General features: G+C 37.5%; 1 protein-coding gene and 1 pseudogene across 3 annotated transcripts in view; both read left to right on the top strand.

The window, feature by feature from the left end:
- Positions 1 to 22,848, top strand: part of SMC5 (structural maintenance of chromosomes 5) — a 95,485-nt gene that overhangs the window by 1,858 nt on the left and 70,779 nt on the right. For 2 of the 3 annotated variants that reach the window (XM_042965309.1, XM_042965310.1), the window contains exons 2-4: positions 814 to 955; positions 15,179 to 15,231; positions 22,553 to 22,715. In XM_042965309.1, the coding sequence (XP_042821243.1) occupies positions 814 to 955; positions 15,179 to 15,231; positions 22,553 to 22,715 (358 nt within the window). Of the gene's footprint in view, positions 1 to 813; positions 956 to 15,178; positions 15,232 to 21,832; positions 21,964 to 22,552; positions 22,716 to 22,848 lie in introns of those variants that run through there. The other variant, XM_042965313.1, reaches the window with a different exon arrangement.
- LOC102968446 lies at positions 871 to 5,435 on the top strand (annotated as a pseudogene).

The raw sequence follows: 22,848 nt of genomic DNA on the forward strand, positions 1-22,848 counted from the left end.
AGAAGGAACAATTTGGGGGGAAGAATAGTAAATGCTTTTTGGATCCTGTGATTTGAAGTTTCCTGTGGGACATCTGAAAAAGATCTCGCATAGGCAGTGTTTTTAAGGGTCAGGAAAAGTGAACAGGTGAGAGATTTGAAAATCATGCATGTAAGTTGCAGAAATGCTTGAGATTGCCCAAAGGGAAATATTAATAGGAGGAATAGAAGGCCAAGTATAGAGCCCTGGAGGAATGCCAACATTTAAGGATGAGCAGAAGAGGACCTCGGACTGAGAAGGAAGTGTTCAGAGAGGCAAGAGGAGAACCATGGGAGAGTATTCTCTCAGAAGCCTAGTGGAAAAAGTGTTTCAAAAATATCTGCTGCACTGGAGTTGCATAAGACTGAAAAGAGCCCACTGCGTTTAGCAAGTAGAAAATCTTTTACCCTTTGAAGCCATGGAAGCAGAAAATTTTGCAAGTCCTAGAAGAATGAATGAATGTGAGGAAATAAAGCTTGGGTGTGAAGAGAAAGAAAAAGGTGGCTGCAAAGTGTAGAGCTAGCCTGTTTTATTTTCAGGATGAGTGGACTTTGAGTTTTAGGAATGAGGTAGGAGATAGGAGAGGTAGGCTTAGAGAACCGAAGTGGCCTGGAAGACAGTGGTTACTGGAAGAATTCCTATGAGTGAACCAAGTCCAGTTGGATTAGACTGTAAGGTCAGCTGGCCTTTGGAGGAATTCAAGAAAAGCCTGTAGGTAATGTAAAGCAAGAATAAATGTTTTGGCAAAGAAAATATTCACTTATGTCTTAGTAATTTCGCCTTTTTATAATTCAGGACATATGATGTCTGTGAAGTATCTCCCGGACCTCACTTGAATATGATTATTGGAGCTAATGGGACAGGAAAGTCGAGCATCGTGTGTGCCATTTGTCTTGGGTTGGCAGGCAAACCCGCTTTCATGGGACGGGCAGACAAGGTGAGTTAACATCAGTATTTTTAAAAAATTTGGAGTTGTGACTTGCTTTTAGTATCGAATCACTTCCTGTATCTCAATTCCTCGGGTGTACCAAACATGTAGAGCTTGAGTATAAAGAATGAAGTTGGCAGGTAGACATGGCTGGAGGAGATTGCCACTGTAAAGGTATTTTGGACTATATATGAATCTAGAGAATTCTCCAAGTATGTGACACTTAAAATTCTTAGGAGTAGGGTAAAATGTCTTCTTAAATGTGTATTGTTGGGCTTGTGGAAAGGTGAAGTAAATTTACCAAGGGTGGAAACAAAATTGTGTGGTTCTGAAGACTTAAGCTCTGGAGTTGTTTCCCCAGGGGCATTTGCTTACTTTGCACCCTAAAGCCTAGGTTTTGATTGGTTGCTCTGGATTGGGGGTCCTGAAGGTAGAGGAGGGCTAGAAGATGAAACTTGAAGTCAAGCACTGTGTTTAGTAGGAAAAATAAACACTGCAGAATGGGACACAGAGTTACTTACTTACCCTGATTGTTAGCTCTGGATTTGGTGGAGAAAAAAAAAATCTTCAAAGAATTACTATTATTTTCTATTGAAAAATAATTGACATACGATATTGTATTAGTTTCAGGTATACAATATAGTCAATATTTATATATGTATGAAATGGTCACAATAAGCCTAGTTGCTGTCTATCACTTATACAAAGTTGTTAGAATATTATTAACAATATTCCCTATGCTGTAATTATGTCCCTATGTCTTACTTATTTTATAACTGGAAGATTGTACCTCTGAATCCACTTCATTTGTTTTGTCCACTCCCCTGTCTCTCCTCTGGCAATCATCAGTTCTCTGTGTTTATGAGTTTGTTTCTGCTTTGTCTTCCAAAGAATTCTTAACCACAAGCCTTAGCACATGTTTAGAGCCACTATTCGTCTTCCCTCTGTGGCCTGATATCATAAATGATAATTTTAAAGTGGTCCCAGATAGTAATATCTCCAGGGCACTTGGCAGAAGCAGGTGCAAATCCTATGAAGAAAAATACATGAAATTCAGTCCTAAAAATTCTAACGTAAAAGTCCCGAGGAGTTCATGAATCCATACTTAACAATCAAAACATAGGAGGAAATGCCAACACAAACAGCAGATTGCATCATCAGACATGCAAAGCTTGTAGATGGAGAAAATAAACTAGGGATATTTAATTTGTTTAAGGAAATAAAAGAAGTTTGGAAGGATAACAGGAGTAAGTAACAGATGAAGTAAATTTGACACAGAATCAAATAGAACTTAATAAAAATATGTTCCTTGAAGATAGAAATTTGGTGGACAGGTGAAACAAAGCAGACATATTTGAGAAAAGAATTTGTAACTAAAATACTTGAACATATTTCTTAAAATATTATAGAAGTAAAAAGAGAAAAATCAAGGTTAAGACATTATAGGTAAAGGAAGATGATCCACTGTATGTCTGAGTATTTCCAAAGAGAGACAATAGACGAGGAAAAAACAATATTTCAAGAAACCATGACTGAGAATTTTCTAGAAACCTTGAAGTTTAAATCCTCAGATTCAAGAAACCTGATCTAGGCAGGATAAATAAAAGAAATACACAAGCAGACATGTTGTAGTGAATTACAGAAGAGCAGGCACAAAAGTATTGTTCTCAGAATGAAAGAAGTGGAAAAAAAAAGAAAGCCTGAAATTCTCTCACTGAAATATCTTTGAAAGTATATAATTTAGGAAGAAGGAAAAATAATCCCAGAAGAAAACTCTTAAGAAGTGAGAAGAAATGTTGAGCAAAAAAAAGGCAAATGTATAGGGAAATTATATGGAACCTGCATAAAATAATGTCTAATTTGTGAAGTTTAGATCAAACCAGATAGAACTGTTGTCTTTTCTGGTAGTAACCAGAGTTAAAACACTCCATGGATTTGTATTGTCAGGGAGAAGTTAAGATAATTGGTTAACTTCCAGTTTATTAAATTAAATATGCATGTTAAAGTTATGTAGGTAAACCACTAAAACAATTGAAATTTATAAATCCTCCAAACAAAGATAAAAACATAGAGAGGGGTGAAGGAAGAAACAATGACTGCCCAAACAAGACAGAAGAAGCCTTTAGAGAGGAGGAGAAAAGAAACAAATATAGAAAAGGAGATTATTACAAAACACAAAATGGTTGAATAGTCGCAATAATTATTAGTGGTCTAAGTTCATGTTTAATTTGGAAGTCTGCTGGAGTAGATAAAGAAAGCTCAGTTCTCCTGTTTACAACAAGCCTATTTAAAGTAAAAAGCAACAGAAAAGTTAAAAATGAAAAGATGAAGAAATACATAGGCAAATATATGAAAGAAAGGGATAACTGACTTGATACCAGGCAAAATAGACCTTAAGCAAAAAGTACTTATGGAAGTAGATACGGTCATTAAATATTGATGAAAGGTCCAGTTCAGCAAGAAGGTAATTCATTTCTCAACTTGAATTCACTTAATGTAGGTCTAAAACATATAAACAAAATCAGAATTCCTATTGACAAGTTAACAAATTCATAATCGTGGTTGGAGAGCTATCGGTAGTCAGATCGGTCAGATAAAAATTAGAATATGGAAGATTTGAACAACAGTTAAGCTTGAGCTGGTGGTCAGGTTATAAACACTGCGCTAAACGCTCGGAGAGCTCACATTCTTTTTAGGCACAAACGGAACATTACTAAATCCACATACTGAGCCATATGCAAATATAAAAAAAGTCAAAAGAATTGCTACCACACATACCATAGTCTCTGATCATAATGCTATTAAGAGAGAAACAAGGTAAGTAAAGTTTTCCCATTTGTTTGGAATGAAAAATATGCTTCTATATTATATATAGGTCAAAGAAGAAATCTTAATGGAAAATGAAAATAAGAGCAGAAATTAATTAAAAAAAAAAACAAACCCAAATCAGTAACTTTTGAGAAGAAAGGTGTTGGGGGTAGATAAAGTAGAAAAAAAGGATGGGGGCGCCTGGGTGGCTCACTCAGTTAAGTGTCCAGCTCTTGATTTCGGCTCTGGTCATGATCTCGTGGTTAGAGGGATCAAGCCCCACTTTGGGCTGTGCTCACAGCGTGGATCCTCCCCCCCTCCCCCCTCCCCCCTCCCCCTCTCTCTGCTCACACTCTGTCTCTCTTAAAATAAATAAACATTTAAAAAGGAAAAGAAAAAAGGAATGTAAAAATGCAATAAAGATATGTTGTGTGGTTCAAACTCCAAAATTTAAGTGGTTTAAAAATAGAGAAGGTTAATTCTTGTTCTTGCTGCTTACCCAGTGTAGGCCCTTTTGTGGTCACTTGGGTACCTAGGCTCATGAAGTCTTCATTTCAATATATACTTCCATGATGGCCACCTTGGGAAAGGGAACTGGCTATTCATATTTCCTCCAAAAACTCATGTATATTCTACTCACATTTTCACTGGACAGAGCCAGGTAAAACACCACACCTTGCATCAGAGGGAACGAGCAAATGCAGTCCTCCTGTGGGCTTGGAGCAGAGCTGGAGTTTTCATGAACTGTTGTAATGCCTACCACCAGGGCATTATCAGAATGCAGTCAAGATTTAAATGATTATAAGAGAATATCATGGCGCCTGCATGTGTCTGCCACTGTGGTGCTGCTTCTGCTGGGCCGTGTGCCTTGTGCACTGGGCTCGGCGGCTGCTGCCCACCGGGCCTGCCCTGCTGGGGACAAAGCTTTTGTTGAATTCGTGAGTGATGAAATTGAGGAGGAAAAGAAGATCTGGAAGCATAAATTCCTCCCCAAGATGTCTCGTGGTTGAGAGCTGGAAATGTATGGGACAGAAGCCAAATTATTGCAGAAAGGTGCTGGAGAGAAGGTCACTATCACTTCAACATTAACGATAGCATGCTGCTAACATTTGATGGGGAGGAGGAGCCCTCCAAAGGGCAGAAGGTTGAAGAACAGTCTGAATTGATGGCCACTCTCAATTTCTTGGAAGTTACAAAGAATGGCTTTAGTGCTGGACTGTCACTATCCAGAAGATGAGGTTGGGCACGAACAGGAGGTTGGGAGTGATGTTTTCTCATCAGGGAAGTGAGCTATTGATCCATTGGCAAGTCTGCGTGGAAGGATATGAATTACACACTCAACACTGGTCCCCTGGGCTGAGCTTTATATGACCACCTGATGGATTTCCCAGTGGACTGAGGATAACACTTTGGCAGATGAGTTGGTAGACTCAGCACAGCCCTGGAGCACCAGGAATACATGACTTTTTTCGAAGATCTCAAAGGTTTGTCAAGAGCCAGTAAAGCAGGCAAGATGTTGAACACCTTAATTTTATGGTCGGCTTTGGCCGGGGAACAAAGCTACTCTGAAGCCAGACACACAAGTACTTTGAGATGGTTTTCATGCTAATATCATGGAAAATCATTCAAATTTAAATTATTTCCCTTAGGGGCGCCTGGGTGGCTCAGTCGGTCAAGCGTCCGACTTCAGCTCAGGTCACGATCTCACGGTCTGTGAGTCCGTGAGTTTGAGCCCCGCATCGGGCTCTGGGCTGATGGCTCAGAGCCTGGAGCCTGCTTCCGATTCTGTGTCTCCCTCTCTCTCTGCCCCTCCCCCGTTCATGCTTTGTCTCTCTCTGTCTCAAAAATAAATAAACGTAAAAAAATTTTTTTTAAATTATTTCCCTTGCCCTCTTACTTACTCATTTATGTCCTCTCTATAAATCTGTTGTTCCTGGATTTTTGGATAATATAATGTTGGACAATAAAATTGATTTATCTCCTCCAAAAAAACAAAAAAGACTATTATGAACAACTTCGTGCTAGTAAAGCTTAAATTCTTAAAGTTGTAAATGTATAGTAGGTTTCTACCACTGTATAAATGATTCAAGCTGATTCTTAGTAGAAAAAAATCAGCTGTTAAATTTTTTCCTAGGACATCAAAGACCATTAGTTGTAACAACGGTCATTTTGTATTTTACACAAAGAACATTACTTAGGTACCAGAATCCATCAAGGAAAGAATGTGAAAACTATAGCTAGTCTTACTCATGAGTATAGGAGCAAAAATCTCAAGAAAAAGAAACTATAGTCTGATGAATCTAATACATAAAATGCATCATACATTGTGACCAAATAGAATTTATTCAAGGAATGAGAGATTGAACATTAGAAAAAAATGAACACATCACGTTTTATTTATTTTTATTTTTTACATGTCACATTTTAAAGGACAACTGCATGAGCATCTCAAAAAACTCTTAGCAAATTAGGAGTAGAGGATACCTTTCCTTCTTTTTTCTTTTTTTATGAATATAATTCGTCAAATTGGCTTACATACAACACCCAGAGCTCATCCCAAAAAGTGCTCTCCTCAATGCCTATCACCCATTTTCCCTCTCCCTCACCACCACCGCCCCATCCACCCTTGGTTTGTTCTCTGTATTTGAGTTTCTTGTGGTTTGCCTCCCTCCCTCTCTGTTTGTATCTATTTTTTTCCCCCTTCCCTTCCCCTGTGGTCTTCTGTTCACTTTCTCAAGATCTACATATGAGTGAAAACATGATACCTGTCCTTCTCTGACTGACTTATTTCACTCCATGATACCTTCCAGTTCCATCCACATTGCTGCAAATGGCATGATTTCATTCTTTCTCATTGCCAAGCAGTATTCCATTGAAAATATAAACTTCATCTTTATCCATTCATCAATTGATGGACATTTAGGTTCTTTCTATAATTTGTTGAAAGCGCTGCTATAAACATTGAGGTACATATGCCCCTGTGCATCACCACTCCTGTATCCCTTGGGTAAATACCTAGCATTGCTATTGCTGGGTCATAGGGTAGCTCTATTTTTAATTATTTGAGGAACCTCCACACTGTTTTCCAGAACAGCTGCACCAGTTTGCATTTCCACCAGCAGTGCAAGAGGTTTCCTGTTTCTCCACATCCTCGTCAGCATCTGTGGTTTCCTGATTTGTTCATTTTAGCCACTCTGACCAGTGTGAGGTGGTATCCCAGTGTGGCTTTGATTTGTATTTCCCTGGCGATGAGTGACATTGAGCATCTTTTCATGTGTCTGTTGGCCATCTGGCTGTTTTCTTTGGATAAGTGCCTGCCCATTTCTTTACTGGATTATTTGTTTTTCAGGGTTGAGTTTGGAAAGGTCACTATAGATTTTGGATACTAACCCTTTATCTGATATGTCATTTGCAAATATCGTTTCCCATTCTGTCAGTCACCTTTCAGTTTTGTTGATTGTTTCCTTTGCACTGCAGAAGATTTTTATCTTGATGAGGTCCCAGTAGTTCATTTTTGCTTTTAATTCCCTTGCCTTTGGAGATGTGTCAAGTAAGAAATTGCTGCAGCTGAGGCCAAAGAGGTTGTTCCCTGCTTTTTCTCTAGGGTTTTGATGGTTTCCTGTCTCATATTTAGGCCTTTCATCCATTTTGAGTTTATTTTTGTGTATGGTGTGAGAAGGTGGTGTAGTTTCATTCTTCTGCATGTTGCTGTCCAGTTCTCCCAGCACCATTTGCTAAAAAGACTGTCTTTTTTCCATTGGATGTTCTTTCCTGCTTTGTCAAAGATTAGTTGGCCCTACATTTGTGGGTCCAGTTCTGGGTTCTCTATTCTATTCCATTGGTCTATGTGTCTGTTTTTGCGCCAATACCATGCTTCCTTGATGATTACAGCTTTGTAGTAGAAGCTCAAGTCTGGGATTGTGATGCCTCCCGCTTTGGTTTTCTTCTTCAATATTACTTTGGCTATTCGGGGTCTTTTGTGGTTCCATACAAGTTTTAGGTTTGTTCTAGCTTTGAGAAGAATGCCGGTGCAATTTTGATTGGGATTGCATTGAATGTGTAGATTGCTTTGGGTAGTATTGACATTTTAACAAGATTTATTCTTCCAATCCATGGGCACGTAATGTTTTCCCATTTCTTTGTATCTTCAATTTTCTTCATAAGCTTTCTGTAGTTTTCAGCATATAGGTCTTTTACATCTTTGGTTAAGTTTATTCCTAGGTATTTTATGCTTCTTGGTATTGTAAATGGGATCAATTTCTTTCTTTCTTTCTCTTTCTGTTGCTTCATTATTGGTATATAAAAATGCAGCTGATTTCTGTACATTGATTTTGTACCCTGCAACTTTACTGAATTCATGTATCAGTTCTAGGAGTCTTTTGGTGGAGTCTTGTGGGTTTTCCATGTAGAGTATCATGTTGTCTGTGAAAAGTGAAAGTTGGACTTCTTTGCCAATTTTGATGACTTTTATTTCATTTTGTTGTCTGATTGCTGAGGCTAGGACTTCCAACACTATGTTAAACAACAGTGGTGAGAGTGGACATCCCTGTCGTGTTCCTGATCTCAGGAGGAAAACTCTCAGTTTTTTCCCTTTGTGGATGATATTAGCTGCGGGCTTTTCATATATGGCTTTTATGATGTTTAAATATGTTCCTTCTATCCCTACTTTCTCGAGGGTTTTTATTAAGAAAGGATGATGTATTTTGTCAAATGCTTTTTCTGCATTTATTGACAGGATTATATGGTTCTTATCCTTTGTTTTGTTAATGTGATGTATCACCCTGATTGATTTGCAAATATTGAACCAGCCCTGCAGCCCAGGTATGAATCCCACTTGATCATGGTGAATAATTCTTATATGATGTTGAATTCGATTTGCTAGTATCTTAAGAATTTTTACATCTATGTTCATCAGGGATATTGGCTTGTAGTTCTCCTTTTTTGTGGGGTTTCTGTCTGGTTTAAGAATCAAGATAATGCTGGCTTCATAGAATGAGTCTGGAAGTTTTCCTTCCATTTCTGTTTTTTGGGAATGGCTTGAGAAGGACAGGTATTAATTCTGCTTTAAATGTCTGGTAGAATTCCCCACGGAACCCATCTGGTCCAGGACTCTCAATTTGCTGGGAGATTTTTGATAACTGATTCAGTTTCTTCACTAGTTACAGACGGGTCTGTTGAAATTTTCTATTTCTTCCTGCTTGAGTTTGGGTAGTGTGTGGGTGTCTAGGAATTTCTGAGGGATTGGTTCTGATAAATCCATTTTCATTCATGATTTTATCTATTTTGGTCTTCCTTTTGAGAAGTCTGGCTAGGGGTTCATCACTTTTGTTTGTTTTTTTCAAACAACCAACTTTTGGTTTCATTGGTCTGTTCTTTTGTTTTTTGTTTCTATGTTGTTTATTTCTGCTCAGATCTTAATATTTCTCTTCCTCTGCTGGGTTTAGGGTTTCTTTGCTGTTCTGCTTCTAGTTCCTTTAAGTGTGCTGTTAGATTTTGTATTTGGGATTTTTCTTGTTTCTTGAGATAGGCCTGGATTGCAATGAATTTTCCTCTTAGGATTGCCTTTGCTGCATCCCAAAGGGTTTGGATTGTAGTGTTTTCATTTTCATTTGTTTCCATATATTTTTTAATCCTTCTTTAATTGCCTGGTTGATCCACTCATTCTTTAGTAGGATGTTTTTTAAGCTCCATGAATTTGGAGGTTTTCCAAGCCTTTTCCTGTGGTTGATTTCAAGTTTCATAGCATTATGATCTGAACGTGTGCATGGTATGATCTCAGTTCTTTTGTATTTATTGAGGGCTATTTTGTGAGCCAGTATGTGATCTTAGAGAATGTTCCACGTGCACTTGAGAAGAATGTGTATTCTGTTGCTTTGGGGTGAAAAGTTCTAAATATATCTGTCAAGTCCATCTGGTCCAGTGTATCATTCTTTATGGGTTTTCTGTCTAGATGATCTGTCCATTGTTGTAAGTGGAGTATTAAAGTTCCCTGCAATGACCACATTCTTACCAATGAAATTGCTTAGGTTTGTGATTAATTCCTTTATATATTTGGGTTCTTCCAAATTTGGTGCATAAACATTTGTAATCGTTATCTCTTCTTGATGAATAGACACTGTAATTATTATATAATGCCCTTCCTCATCTCTTGTTACAGTCTTTAGTTTAAAATCTAGTTTGTCTGATATAAGTATAGCTACTCCAGCTTTCTTACGACTTCCACTAGCGTGATAGATGGTTCTCTATCCCCTCACTTTCAATCTGAAGGTGTTCTCAGGTCTAAAGCGTGTCTCTTGTAGACAGCAAATAGATGGGTCTTATTTTTTTTATCCCTTCTGATACCCTGTGTCTTTGATTGGAGCATTTAGTCCATTTACATTCAGTGTTGTTATTGAAAGATACGGGTTTAGAGTCATTGTGTTATCTGTAGGTTTCATGCTTGTAGTGGTGTCTCTGGTCCTTTGTGGTCTTTGCAATACTCACACAGTCCCCCTTAGGATCTCTTGCAGGGCTGGTTTAGTGGTGATGAAGTCCTTCAGTTTTTGTTTGTTTGGGAAAACCTTTATCTCTCCTTCTATTCTGAATGACAGACTTGCTGGATAAAGGATTCTTGGATGCATATTTTTCCTATTCATCACGCTGAAAATTTCCTGCCACTCCTTTTGGGCCTGCCAAATTTCAGTAGATAAGTCTGCCACTACCCTTTTGTGTCTGCCTTATGTGTTCACCCTGTAGGTGAGGGCTGTTTATTCCTGGCCGCTTTCAGAATTCTCTCTTTATCTTTATATTTTGCCAGTTTCACTATGATATGTCATATAGAAGATCGATTCAAGTTACATCTGAAAGGAGTTCTCTGTACCTCCTGGATTTCCATGTCTGGTTCCTTCCCCGGATTGGGGAAGTTCTCAGCTATGATTTGTTCAAGCACACCTTCGGCCCCTTTCTCTCTCTTCTTCTGGATCTCCTGTGATACGGAATTTGCTGCATTTCATTGAGTCACTTAGCTCTCTAATTCTCCCCTTGTGATCCAGAATTTTTTTCTCTTTTTCTCAGCTTCATCTTTTTCCATAATTTTATCTTCTATATCAACTATTCTCCCCTCTGCCTCTTCAGTTCTGGCTGTCCCCACCTCTAGTTTATTTTGCACCTTGTTTACAACATTTTTTATTTCATCATGACTATTTTTTGGTTCCTTGATCTCTGCAGTGGTAGATTCTCTGGCGTCTTCTGTGCTTTTTTCAAGTCCAGCAATTAATCTTATGACTATTCTAAATTCTTGTTCAGTTATATTGTTTATATCTGTTTTGAGCAATTCCTTAGCTGTCATTTCTTCCTGGACTTTGTTTTGAGGGGCATTCTTCCATTTCATCATTTTGGGTAGTTGTTTGTCCCTTATGTGTTTTAAAAGCTTGTTATGTGCCCTGCACCTGCGAGCACTACTATATTAAAGTGGAGTCATACACTGTCTAGGGCCTGGCCCTTCAGGAGGTGTTTTTTGGAGAGTGTCACTTGCCCTCTGTTGTTGTAGTGTGGTTACTTTATCTCCCTACTTGTAGTGATGTTTTGAACCCTCCACTAGGTGTGCTTTGATTTGTTCCTTGAAGTGTCCTAGAAAGGAAAACAAAGAAAAAACAAACAGAAAACAAAAACACCCAAACACACACACAAACAAACAAACAAACCCCAAAAACAAAAATCCAGAAACATCAGCCACAAGTAAACAATAGGGTGGAGGAGGTGTTGGTAGAAGAGGCCTTGTCCCGAACAAAGAGAGAAATGACAGGAGCGGGGAAAAAGAACGAATAAAAATTGACCAGAAAAACTCTAGGGCTTAATCCAGAGAGTGAGAAAGGGGAATAAAGAAGGAGGTGTGGAACATGTATCAAGAGAATGGATTAAATATGTCTGCTTAAACAAACCAACAACCAGAGTAACCAGACTAGAGGAGGGAAGAGATAAGAAGGAGAAAAGGAAGGAAGAATATATCTATACAGTAAGAACTGTCTGAGAATTAAATCAGGCAATTAAACCAGTGCAACAGCGCTGGTCTGGAGGAAGGGCCGTCTGGTTCATCAGCTTCAATCCCACTCCAGTAGATACGCAGTTACCAGTCACGGAGGGGCGTGGTTTGGTGTAAGCAGGTCCTGCCTCCACTGTGGGCCCTGCTGTCCCTTTGCTGAAGTTTCCCCTCGTTGGTGATGGGAAGAAAAATGACAACACCCAAGTCTCTCCTCCGTGGACCAGGTGTCCCAAACCACTCTTCTGGAACAGTCTCACTGTGCCATGGGCACAAGTGAGGCGGTTTGTCCTGCTCCGCCAGCTCCTGTGCCTTGGCGTTTGACAAACTCCTGCTCCGTTCACCCAGGTACTGGGGAAGCGCCACTCAGCACCGCCGCATGAGTCGTCTGGCTGGCAGATGCAGGCAGGCTTTGGCCTGTCCCACTGCACTCCAGGGAGGGGATTGCTTTCTCCTACTGTGGACAGTGCCCTTGGCCTAGGCAGCTAGCCTGGGGCTGGCTCCCCTCTTCCCCAGGTGTGCGATCCGGGCAGCCCGCCCCAGTCTGGAGAGAGCCCTTCAGAGATTGGCTCCTTCTATGTCCTGGTCCCTGTTGTTTTTCTTGTCCACATACAGTCCTGTGCTTCCCCAGCTGCTCTTTCTCTTCCTTTTGTCTCTCCACAGAAGGGGAACCCTCCCCTCTGTTCATTTTATCTCTCCCAGTTCGCAATCACCCACCTATGGCTGGTCAGGTTGTCCCTGTGGGTCCCTGTAAGCAACTGTCTCTTTTCCTCCCGGACTTTGGAGTTCAGCATCCTTTAGCTTCAACACTGCTTTGTTTGTGAGATGAGGGAACTTCGGATCCCCCTACTTGTCCTCTATGTTGGCCCCTCCTTCAAGGATACCTTTCTTAATTGCATAAAAGACAGCTAAAATATACAACAAGTTAAAGAACAAGTCAAGGTTGCCTACTATCTATCACTCCTATTCAGCATTGTACTCGAAGTTCTAGACAGAACAGGAAGGTAAAACAAAAGATACAAGTTGGAAAGAAAGAAAAGTCATTTACAGGTTATATGAATGTTTGCAACGAAAACCACAAAAGAGTCCTCAGATAAGCCTTCTGATGAATTAATATGGAAATTTATTAAGACTGCTAGATACAAGATTATATAACAAATCTTTTGCATTTCTGTACACTAACAATGAACAGAAAAATACAATTAAAACTTGATATCATTTACAGTAGCAACAAAAATGCAGCTTACATAGCAATAAGTTAACAAAGGATATGTAAGACTTACACACAATGTAGAAATTATACAACTTTTTTGAAAATATTAGGAGTTTATAACAGATGGAGAGATGTACAGTATGAACAGGCTGGAAGACCTAATATAAAAATTTCATTCTTCACATTGACGTACATATCAGCATCGTTCCAGTCATAGTTACAAGCAGGTTCTGAAATTCAGATGGAAGAGCAAAGGGCCAAGAATAGCTAAGATACTCATAAAGAAATTCAACACAATGGGAAAACTTGCCCTCTCAGGTATCAAGACTTAACATGAAGTTAAGACATCGTGTAGAATGTTATTCAGCCATGAAAAAGAATGAAATCTTGACATTTGCAACAGCCTGAATGGACCTAGAGGGTGTTATACTAAGTGAAATATGTTAGGGAAAGACAAATACCATACAATTTCACTTGTATGTGGAATCTAAAACAAAATAAAACAAAAAACCCACAAACAGACTAACAGACTCCAATATAGAACCAAGTGGTGGTTGCCAGAAGGGAAGAAGACAGATCTTACCCTGAGTGGTAGGGTTTTTGTTTTTGTTTTTTTATTTTTTTTTAATGTTTTTATTTATTTTTGAGACAGAGAGAGACAGAGCATGAGCAGGGGAGGGGCAGAGAGAGAGGGAGACACAGAATCGGAAGCAGGCTCCAGGCTCTGAGCTGTCAGCACAGAGCCCGACGCAGGGCTCGAACTCACAGATTGTGAGATCATGACCTGAGCTGAAGTCGGATGCTCAACCGACTGAGCCACCCAGATGCCCCTTGAGTGGTAGGGTTTTTGAAGAAGACTGTGGAGTGCAGGGTTTCTTAGGTGGCACATTGCAGACCTTTGGGTATCCCTAGATATATTTAGGGGCTGCACAAGTTCTCACTAAAAACATGTTTAATGTTGTATTTACAGTTAAATCCTGGTATGAAAATTTAACACTAGCATCTTCTATATCATCCATATGTACACTTGATAATAAGAACTGCCTCATGATTTTTTTCCTTCTTAGTGGTACCAAGTATTTTAACTGATGCAAGGCAGTGAGCAGATAGCACTCTTACAAAGATGCCATTGTTTTTTCATGTTTATGAAGAAACTAAAACAGTTTAAGTAGCCTTGTCAGAATCAAACAACTTATATGTTTATGGCAGAGTTGAGATTGGAACCTGAGTGGTGTATATTAATGCCTGTACTCTTAATCATTAAGCTGTACTTACTAGTTACAAGGCAAGTCCTCCTTTTTCATCTCTCTGGGCATCAGTTTCATCCTCCGTAAAAGGGATGTAATATATACCTCATGAGATTGCTTATGAGTATTAAAAAAGGAAATTATAAATTGCTTAGCAGAGTAGCATATGGTAATGCATATTAATAGATGTTCACTGTTGTGGTTTCAGTTGTCATCATTGCCGTTACCACTATTAAAAAGATAATTATTTGCAAGATAATTATTATTATTTTTTTTTTAAGAATTATTTATAGCCTGATTGAAGATCCAGTCTGATTTATTGTTTTAGGCCCAGGGTCCGTCTCAGGTTTTTGGTCATACATATATACAAACTAGCTTAAATATGAAATATGTCTGTTTTATCCCATAGATTGTACTTAAATTGTATTTCCTATGTGTATTGCTCTTTTTAAGAGAATGACAATTATATCTTCATTAATGACAGGATGGGTAATATTAGAGTGATTGTTGATATTTTATCGGTGCCACTCCAAAGAAGTCTCCAATGGTAATAAGGAGATTTGGTATGGCTCTATGGTTAAAGTGTAGAACCTATTTTCCCACTGGCTTTTTTGCCTATAAGGAGAGTTTTTAGTGCAGAGGCTAAGCACACAGACTCTGGAGCCAGATTATGTGGGTTCAGTTCTTTGCTCTGTATCACTTACTGGCTTTGTCACGAGTTTTGTAAGAGGCTGTCTGGCACATAGAATGTTCGGTAAATGGTAACTAATTTTTGTCGCTGGTGGGTGGAAACAATGGAGGGACTCAAATCTGGGAAAGTGATAGGAGTGGACAGAGAAAATACTTAATGAAAGAATTTTAATTTGACAAATAATAATGACTTCACTAAATCTGGGATAACCTGGGAATGTCCTCGCTCAGTGCATATTGTTTTTTTTTTACTCTAGGTTGGCTTTTTTGTGAAGAGAGGATGTTCCAAAGGAATGGTTGAAATTGAATTGTAAGTGTTAAAAGTACTGAAACCACCGTTTTCTGTACAATTTCTTGATGTTCATGCATTCCTCATGACTTTAGAAAACAGTAATAACATAACGTTATCATGTAAATGTTGGAACTACTATTTCGAGGATGTTTTATCCAGAGAAGTTATTTTTTTAAGGTGTCTTTTAAAAACTAAATTGTAAGAATTTTTTTCAATAGAATTCTTAAAGAAATTACCTCTTGGCAGCCATTTCTGATGGATCAGAGTTAGTATTCAAGATGACACCAGTTAACCCTCCTTCGTGTATATACTTTCAGTCTTTTTTACGCAGGTTTGTTTACCGCTTAGTTGATTTTTAGTGTTGTTTTTTGGAGTGTTCTACAAAGTCCTGGAATTTCTAGCTTTAGGTTTTAAAAATTATCTGATAGCCTCATCGTTTTATAGGATATGGGGATATGATCTTTTTACTCAAAAACTGTGGGGGAAATGTTTTATTTATATAGCAATGAGAATTAGGCATACACAAAAGATTATACTCAGTTCATTAAAATGTAATGATAGTATTTTACTGAAAGATATAAAACCAAGACTTGAATAAATGGAGAAGCTTACTATGTTCCTAGAAGCATATAGTTCATATCATTATTAACATATCAGTCCTTTCCAAATATATAAATTTGACACAATTCCAATCAGAGTATCAACAGGTAAGTTTGATTCTAAAGTTTATCTGGGAGAATAAATGTGCTGGAAAACCCAAGAAGATTTTGGAAAAGTAGATCATGAATAAGGTATTTGTGTACTAGATGTTAGAGTGGACTATAATGCTGTTGATAGTGTGGTGTATTAGTACAGAAAATTGGAGGAGCAGAATGGAAGAAGTAGGGACAGACCTGAATATATAACAGGATTTATTGTAAAGATGGCAGTTTAAGGTTGGGCTATAAATTACTCAAATTGAAGTAAGTTAATTGGCTATTAATTTTTTTAACATAAATTTAGAGCTTTATCAAATACTCTATTCATGAATAAAACCTAAATGTGTTAAAAGCTGAGTGAAAAAATATGTAACTTTGAAAATAATAGGGAAAAAAGTGTAAATTTTTTAAGTCTTAGGGGAAGGAGGCTCTTCCAAGCACAATAGGACCCAGTAACCATAAAAAGGAAGATAGGAAATTTATCCTTGTTCATGCTCTCTCTCTGTCCCAAAAATAAATGTTAAAAAAAAAAAAAAAAAGGAAGTAGGAAATTTAGATTGCATCCACATGCAGCTGAAAATAATGATACTGTAATTAAAAATGAGTGATAGACGGGAGAAAACATTTTCAGCACAAATAACCTGTACATGTCTTAAATTTACTAAAATACCAAGTCTCATGCAACTCAGTAAAATTACTAACTGGTAAAAGAAACAAACAAAAACATTTAACACCAAGTAAAATAAGTGGCCAATAATTATAAAAAGGATATAACTCATTAGTTATCAAGGAAATCAAAATGAGGACTTTTTTCCTTTAAGCTTAGAAAAATTTTTAAATAAAATTTAGTAATATGAAGGTATAGAGAAGTGAATCCTGTCATGCACTGTGGGAATGTAAGCACTTTATCTTACTTGGGAGTATATTATCAGGTTTTAAATAAATCTTTGATCTGGTTACTGTCGTAGACATTGTTTACTCATTTGCACAAAATTAGCCTTTTCCTAATTTTAATAGTGAAAAATTGTAAACACCCCAAATGTCTATCATCTGGTAAATGACTAAACAAAATGTGATACATTCACACAATGACATCTTATTCAGCTACAGAAAGGCAGGAAGTGCTGATGGATCCTGCGACATGGGTGAACCTGGAGAACGTGCTTGGTGGAAGAAGCCAGACACAAATGCTACAGACTGTATCACTGCATTTATATGAAATGTCCAGAATAGGCAAATCTGCAGAGACAGAAAATAGATTTGTGGCTGCTTAGGAAGGAGGAGTGGAGAGAATAGGGAGTGACGACTTAACGGGTTTGGGCTCCTTTTTGGGGTGGTGAAGAGATTTCGGAAATAGATGGTGGTGATGGTGGCACAACCTTGTGAATATGTTAAAGACCATTGTTGAAGCACATCTTCCTTCAACTATACACCTAAAAATGGTTAAAGTGGTAAATTTTATGTTATGCACATTTTACCACAATGAAAAAAGCATTGATTCGTATATTTTAAATGGTATGTGAATTATATCTCCATTAGCCAAAGATAACTCCTGTGTTAACCTTGGTACCATTGATGGGTCACAGTGGTTTCTTCGATATTGCAACTGACATAAATATATGAAGCCAGGTATATTTCTGACATACAGAAGAAGTATTAATACTTAAGTTTCAGTGTCTTTTATGGATGGCAGCAGGTGTTAAGCACTCCTGATTTTCTACTCCATCACCATGGCCCAATTGTTTTCTTACTTCTGAAGAGGCACACATGCTGGCACGCAATAGCCACTGGCTGTAATAATCTAACCAGTGACCATGAACCAGAGTTCTGTTACCACATCTGACATGGGGGAGGTTTCCGTTTTCCCAAAGTCATTATAGTTACATTGTGGTCACTTGCTGGGAATACCAAACACAAAATGGCTCATCATTAGTTGAAATTACTGCTGTTGAACAAATCTGTTAACTGGTCACATACTCGTTGAGTGGAACGGTGAATAGAATAATCTCTGGCACACACTGATGCAGTCACTTTCAAGTAATTCTGGAGTACCTATACGTTGAGGGGGAGAGGGGTACAGCCTTCTGGAATTTATGGTTAGGGGCATGAGGAGAGGGACGGATACATAAATAGGTAAAATATTATTTTAGGTGATGATAGGTGCTAACGTAGAAAATCGAGCAGGAAAGGAGGACAGGGAGGGAGTGCCAGAGTAGAGTTTATGGTATTAAATAGGGTGATCAGGAAAGTTCTCACTCAGAAGATGGTACTTGAGCAAAGACTTAAAGGAGATAAGGTGATGAGCATGGAAATGCTTGGGGAAATAGCATTTTGGTGTCTGCAAATGCTAAGACTCAAGTGGTATCTTGTGTGACTGCATTGCATTGAACAAGAGAATAGTAAGAGGTAAGGTCTGAAAACATCAAGGAGCCGGCTCCAAGGGACTTGTAGGCTGCTGTGAGGACTTTGCATTTATTTATTTTCAGTAAGCTGTGAACCCACCAGGATTTGAGCAGAGACGTGGCATGATCTAAATGTCTTCTGTAGTAGTATTAACCTCCTTTGTTTTTTTACCCCTTAATTTGAAGGATTTGATTTGTCAGTTTTGTTAGTCTTTTCAGTGAATTGACTTCTGCATTGTTGTTTCTCTGTTATATCATTGTTTTCTGTTTCATTAATTTCTACACATATCTTTACTGATTTTTCTTTAAACTTTTGGGTTTTTGGGTTTTTTTTGCTTTTTCTAATTTCTTGAAATTGATATTTATTGTACAAATGTGTAGTCTTTTATTTTCCTTAATATAAACAGGTTAAAAATTTCCCTGTCAGTACTGCTTTAGCTCTTTCTCCTAAGTTTTGGTATATAAAGCATTTTCCTATTTTTCAGTTCTGAATATTTTCTTCATTTTCTTTATGAGTTCATAATTAGAAGTTCTTTAAGATTCTCATGTAGTGGTTTTCTTGTTATATTTTAGTATTGATTTCCACTTTGATGATAGTACTGTAGTAGAAAAAAATATATATTATAAATATATGTTAAATTATATATGTGCTATTGTACAATATATAATATTACTATATTATATAGAGTTATATATATACGGTCATGTTACCAACCCTTTTTGACGTTTGTCAAGGTATACTTATAGTGAGCTTTCATAAATGTTACCCGCTGGATTGAAAGAATGAGTATTCTGCTCTTGTTATGTGCAGTATTGTCTATTTGTCCATTAGTTCAACTGATTAATTATATTTTTAAATCTTGTATATTTATGATTTTAGTCATCAGATCGATTCTTTACTGAGAAAGGTGTTTTACATTATACTTCTGTGTAGATTTGTCAGTTAGCCTCATCCTGTCAGTTTTTGCTTTGTGTTTCAGGACGTTATTAGTTGCAGCTAAGATTCACATTGCTTGATCTTCCGAGTGAATTGAACTTTCTGTTGTTACGTACTGACTTCTTTGTCTTTTGATGCATTACCCTTAGAATGTGTTTAACTTGCCACTAACATAGTTGGCAGCTTTCTTTTTTAAGTATTTTTCAGGTTTTATTCATTTATTTCAAGTTTTTTTAGACCTTTAATATCTCATTTGAAAAGGGTAGCTGGTGTTGTTTATATTGCTTTTTACATAATGCATATGATCCATTACATGTATTGAATGACTTACATTTTTGGATTTACTTTTACTGCTTTATTCCATGCTTTTTATTTGTTCTACTTTTCACTATATCTTTTCTCTCATGCCTTTGTTTGGATTTTTGTTTGCTTTAATATTTTCTTTACTGTTTTGAAAATTAGTCATTCTTGTTTTAGTGGTTAGAATTTTTAACATATATATTTGAATTTGAGTCTAGACTTAGATGTCTTTATTTTCCTATTGAATAAAGACCTTACATTACTTTTATTTGAATAATTTCCCTGAACTATTTTAATTTTATCTTATCAAGTCTTTAAGACATAATAACTATAAATAACTCTCATTGTTTGTTTAGAATTATCCTATGTATTTTTGGTTTGCCTTGCTTTTTATTCTTTCTTGCATTTTTGTGATTTCCTCTGGGATTACTTTCTTTCTGCCAGAGGACATTTTTTAAAGTTTTCTTTAATGAGGATCTTCTAGTGGAACACTAAGTTTTTGTCTGAAAATGATGATCTTTTGCTATCAATCTTGAAAGGTGTATATGCTGGATATAAAAGTCTACATCGATAGGTCTTTTTTCTTTTTCTTTTCTTTCTTTCTTCTTTTTAAGGTTTATTTATTTTTGGGAGAGCGCATTCAGGGGAGGGGCAGAGAGAAGGGGACAGAGGATCTGAAGCGGACTCTGCACTGACAGCAGCGAGCCCAACGTGGGGCTTGAACTAACAAACTTCAAGATCACGACCTGAGCCAAAGTTGGGCTCTCAACAGACTGAGCCCTCCAGGTGCCCCAATAGGTCTTTTCTCAACATATGTGAAGTATTATTCCATTGTCTTCAGATGTGAATCTGATCTTAGTTTCTTTCATAGTAATTCTCCTTTTCTCAAGTGATTTTTAAAATCCTATCTCAGTTTTTGGTGTTTTATAGTTTTACACCATATATTTAGATGTGGATTTATTGTTTGTTTGTTTTGCTTGGGATTTAGTGAGCTTCTTAAATTTATGGTTTGGAAAATTCTTATGTATTATCTCTTCATATATTGCCTCTGATCCATTCTTTGTCTCTCTTCCTTCTGGAACTGTATTTTTTTTTAATGCTTATTTTTGAGAAAGAGATAGAGGGAGGATGAGTGGGGGAGGGGCAGAGAGAAGTGGAAACACAGAATCTGAAGCAGGCTCTAGACTCTGAGCTGTCAGCACAGAGCCCAGTGTGGGGCTCAAACTCAGAAACTGTGAGATCATGACCTGAACCAAAGTCAGACACTTAACAGACTGAGCCACCCAGGCTCCCCTGGCACTCTTATTAGATATTGGGCTCTAAGTCATCTGTGTCTCTTTACATCCTTCATATTTTTCATTTTTTTATGTCTTTGTGCTCCATTCTAGTCCATTTCCCTGTGGTTCTTTTTCAGATCCTAGATACAAGTCAATATTTTCCATCTTCTATTTCTTGAAATACAGTAAATATACTTATTCTGTACTTGCCCATTGTTTCCAGTATGATTCTACTTTGTTATTTCTGCTAGTTCGTACTCTTGATGCTTTGTTTTTGTGTGTGTTTCCAGTAAGCCGCTCCTTTCTCTTTGAACTTCGTGTTAATTCTTTGAGGGTAAAGGTAGGTTACTGCTGAGGGTATTTTCACTGACTTCTGCAGCAGATCATTGGATACTTTCAAACCAGGATCAAAATATACACAATTCTCAGTTGGTGCATTTTGAATCTTAGGTATGTCATGTAACTAAATTCAAGATACTCATCTGTTTGAGACTGACTTGTGGTTAATAAGCGTGTCAGGAGAGACTTTTTCCGTCCAAGCCATAGTTTGCGACAGGCACTTCGCTGGGTCTGGTGATGGTGGTGGTGTACTTCTAGTTTACCCTTCCATGAGGGTGTAGTCTTCTGGGGCTGGTTTTTATTAGACCCTCTACTTTGGGTAGCTGTAGGCCTCCTCTGCAGCCCCTCTCCTGGGTGATTATGAAAATGTGTAAGGTTGTTTGGTGGAATACATGCTCCCAGGGTAAAAGCCATTTTCATTTTTCCACTTCTGGATCTCCACCTGCATTGGGATTTTGGCCAGAATTACTTACTTTCAAGCTAACTCATAAATGCATTTGTGAACATATTTTAATATTTCATTATTCGTAGTTTACAGCAAGAAGCTCAGGAAGGGTACTTCATTAGTCATTCTGCTGGAAATGAAAATTTAAAACGACTTTTTTTTAAGTTGTGAAATCTTAATGTTTGGAGTGTTCTGATTACAATATAGTCTATATACACAACATTTACAAATTATCATTGTCATTTAGCCATTGAATACCAATAATTTATCTTTCTACCACATGCTGCTGATTCCCAGTGAAGAAGATGGATGGGAGGTGTGGAGCAGTAGTACTTCTAAAAGCAAGAAATAAGTAAATACCCTTCTTTCAGATTCTGTATTGCTTAATGTTCCTTTATAAGGCTGTATGTTGTGGTCTCCTCTGAATTCAGAGTAGAGTACGTGATGAGGAAGGCATGGGCTACCTGTATGACTGGGCTAGTTCTGATGTCTGGAAGTGCTTATGCAAGAATTGGTTTCTATTCATATATTTTCCAAGTAGTGGAAGTTTCAGCATTTAGTTTTTATATGCTTTAATATGCCAACCTGTTTTGAATTGCAGTCAACGCATGTGATTGGAGAATAACATAATTTAAAGGATAAATAACTTCAGATATATAAATTCTCTGTCAGTGTTTGGAAATTAGTATTGGCATTTGCTGTAACAGTTTAAATAATTGTGATGTTGAATCTGTGGTAACTTACGTGTGGTCAATTAAGTATTATTACCAATAAAATATCAAGATTTCCTTCTTTGGAGGGGCCAAAATATCAGAAGGAATAAAAATTGTAGTAACAATCCTGTCTGGCAACCTTTGTTGCAAGAGAATTTTGGAAATTTTATTTCTAAAGTGATACATGTAATTCTGAATATAAGGATTTTTAAATTATTTTTTAAATAGGTTCAGAAATTCTGGAAATCTTACCATCACCCGTGAAATTGACGTGGCAAAAAATCAGTCATCTTGGTTCATCAACAAAAAATCTACAACCCAGAAAGTGGTGGAAGAGCAAGTTGCAGCCTTAAATATTCAAGTGGGCAATCTTTGCCAGTTTCTACCTCAGGTATGAGAGAAATCAATGTACAGATGGGAAAATTGCATGTTTCTTCCTCTTCATGCCATATGAGAATAGAAATACTTTTCACGAGATGTTGTCATGGGTGCCATTTAAACTCACAGCCTGGTAATGTTAATAC

Source organism: Panthera tigris, chromosome D4, assembly GCF_018350195.1.
Source record: "Panthera tigris isolate Pti1 chromosome D4, P.tigris_Pti1_mat1.1, whole genome shotgun sequence".
In the NCBI taxonomy this organism is placed as follows: Eukaryota; Metazoa; Chordata; class Mammalia; order Carnivora; family Felidae; genus Panthera; species Panthera tigris.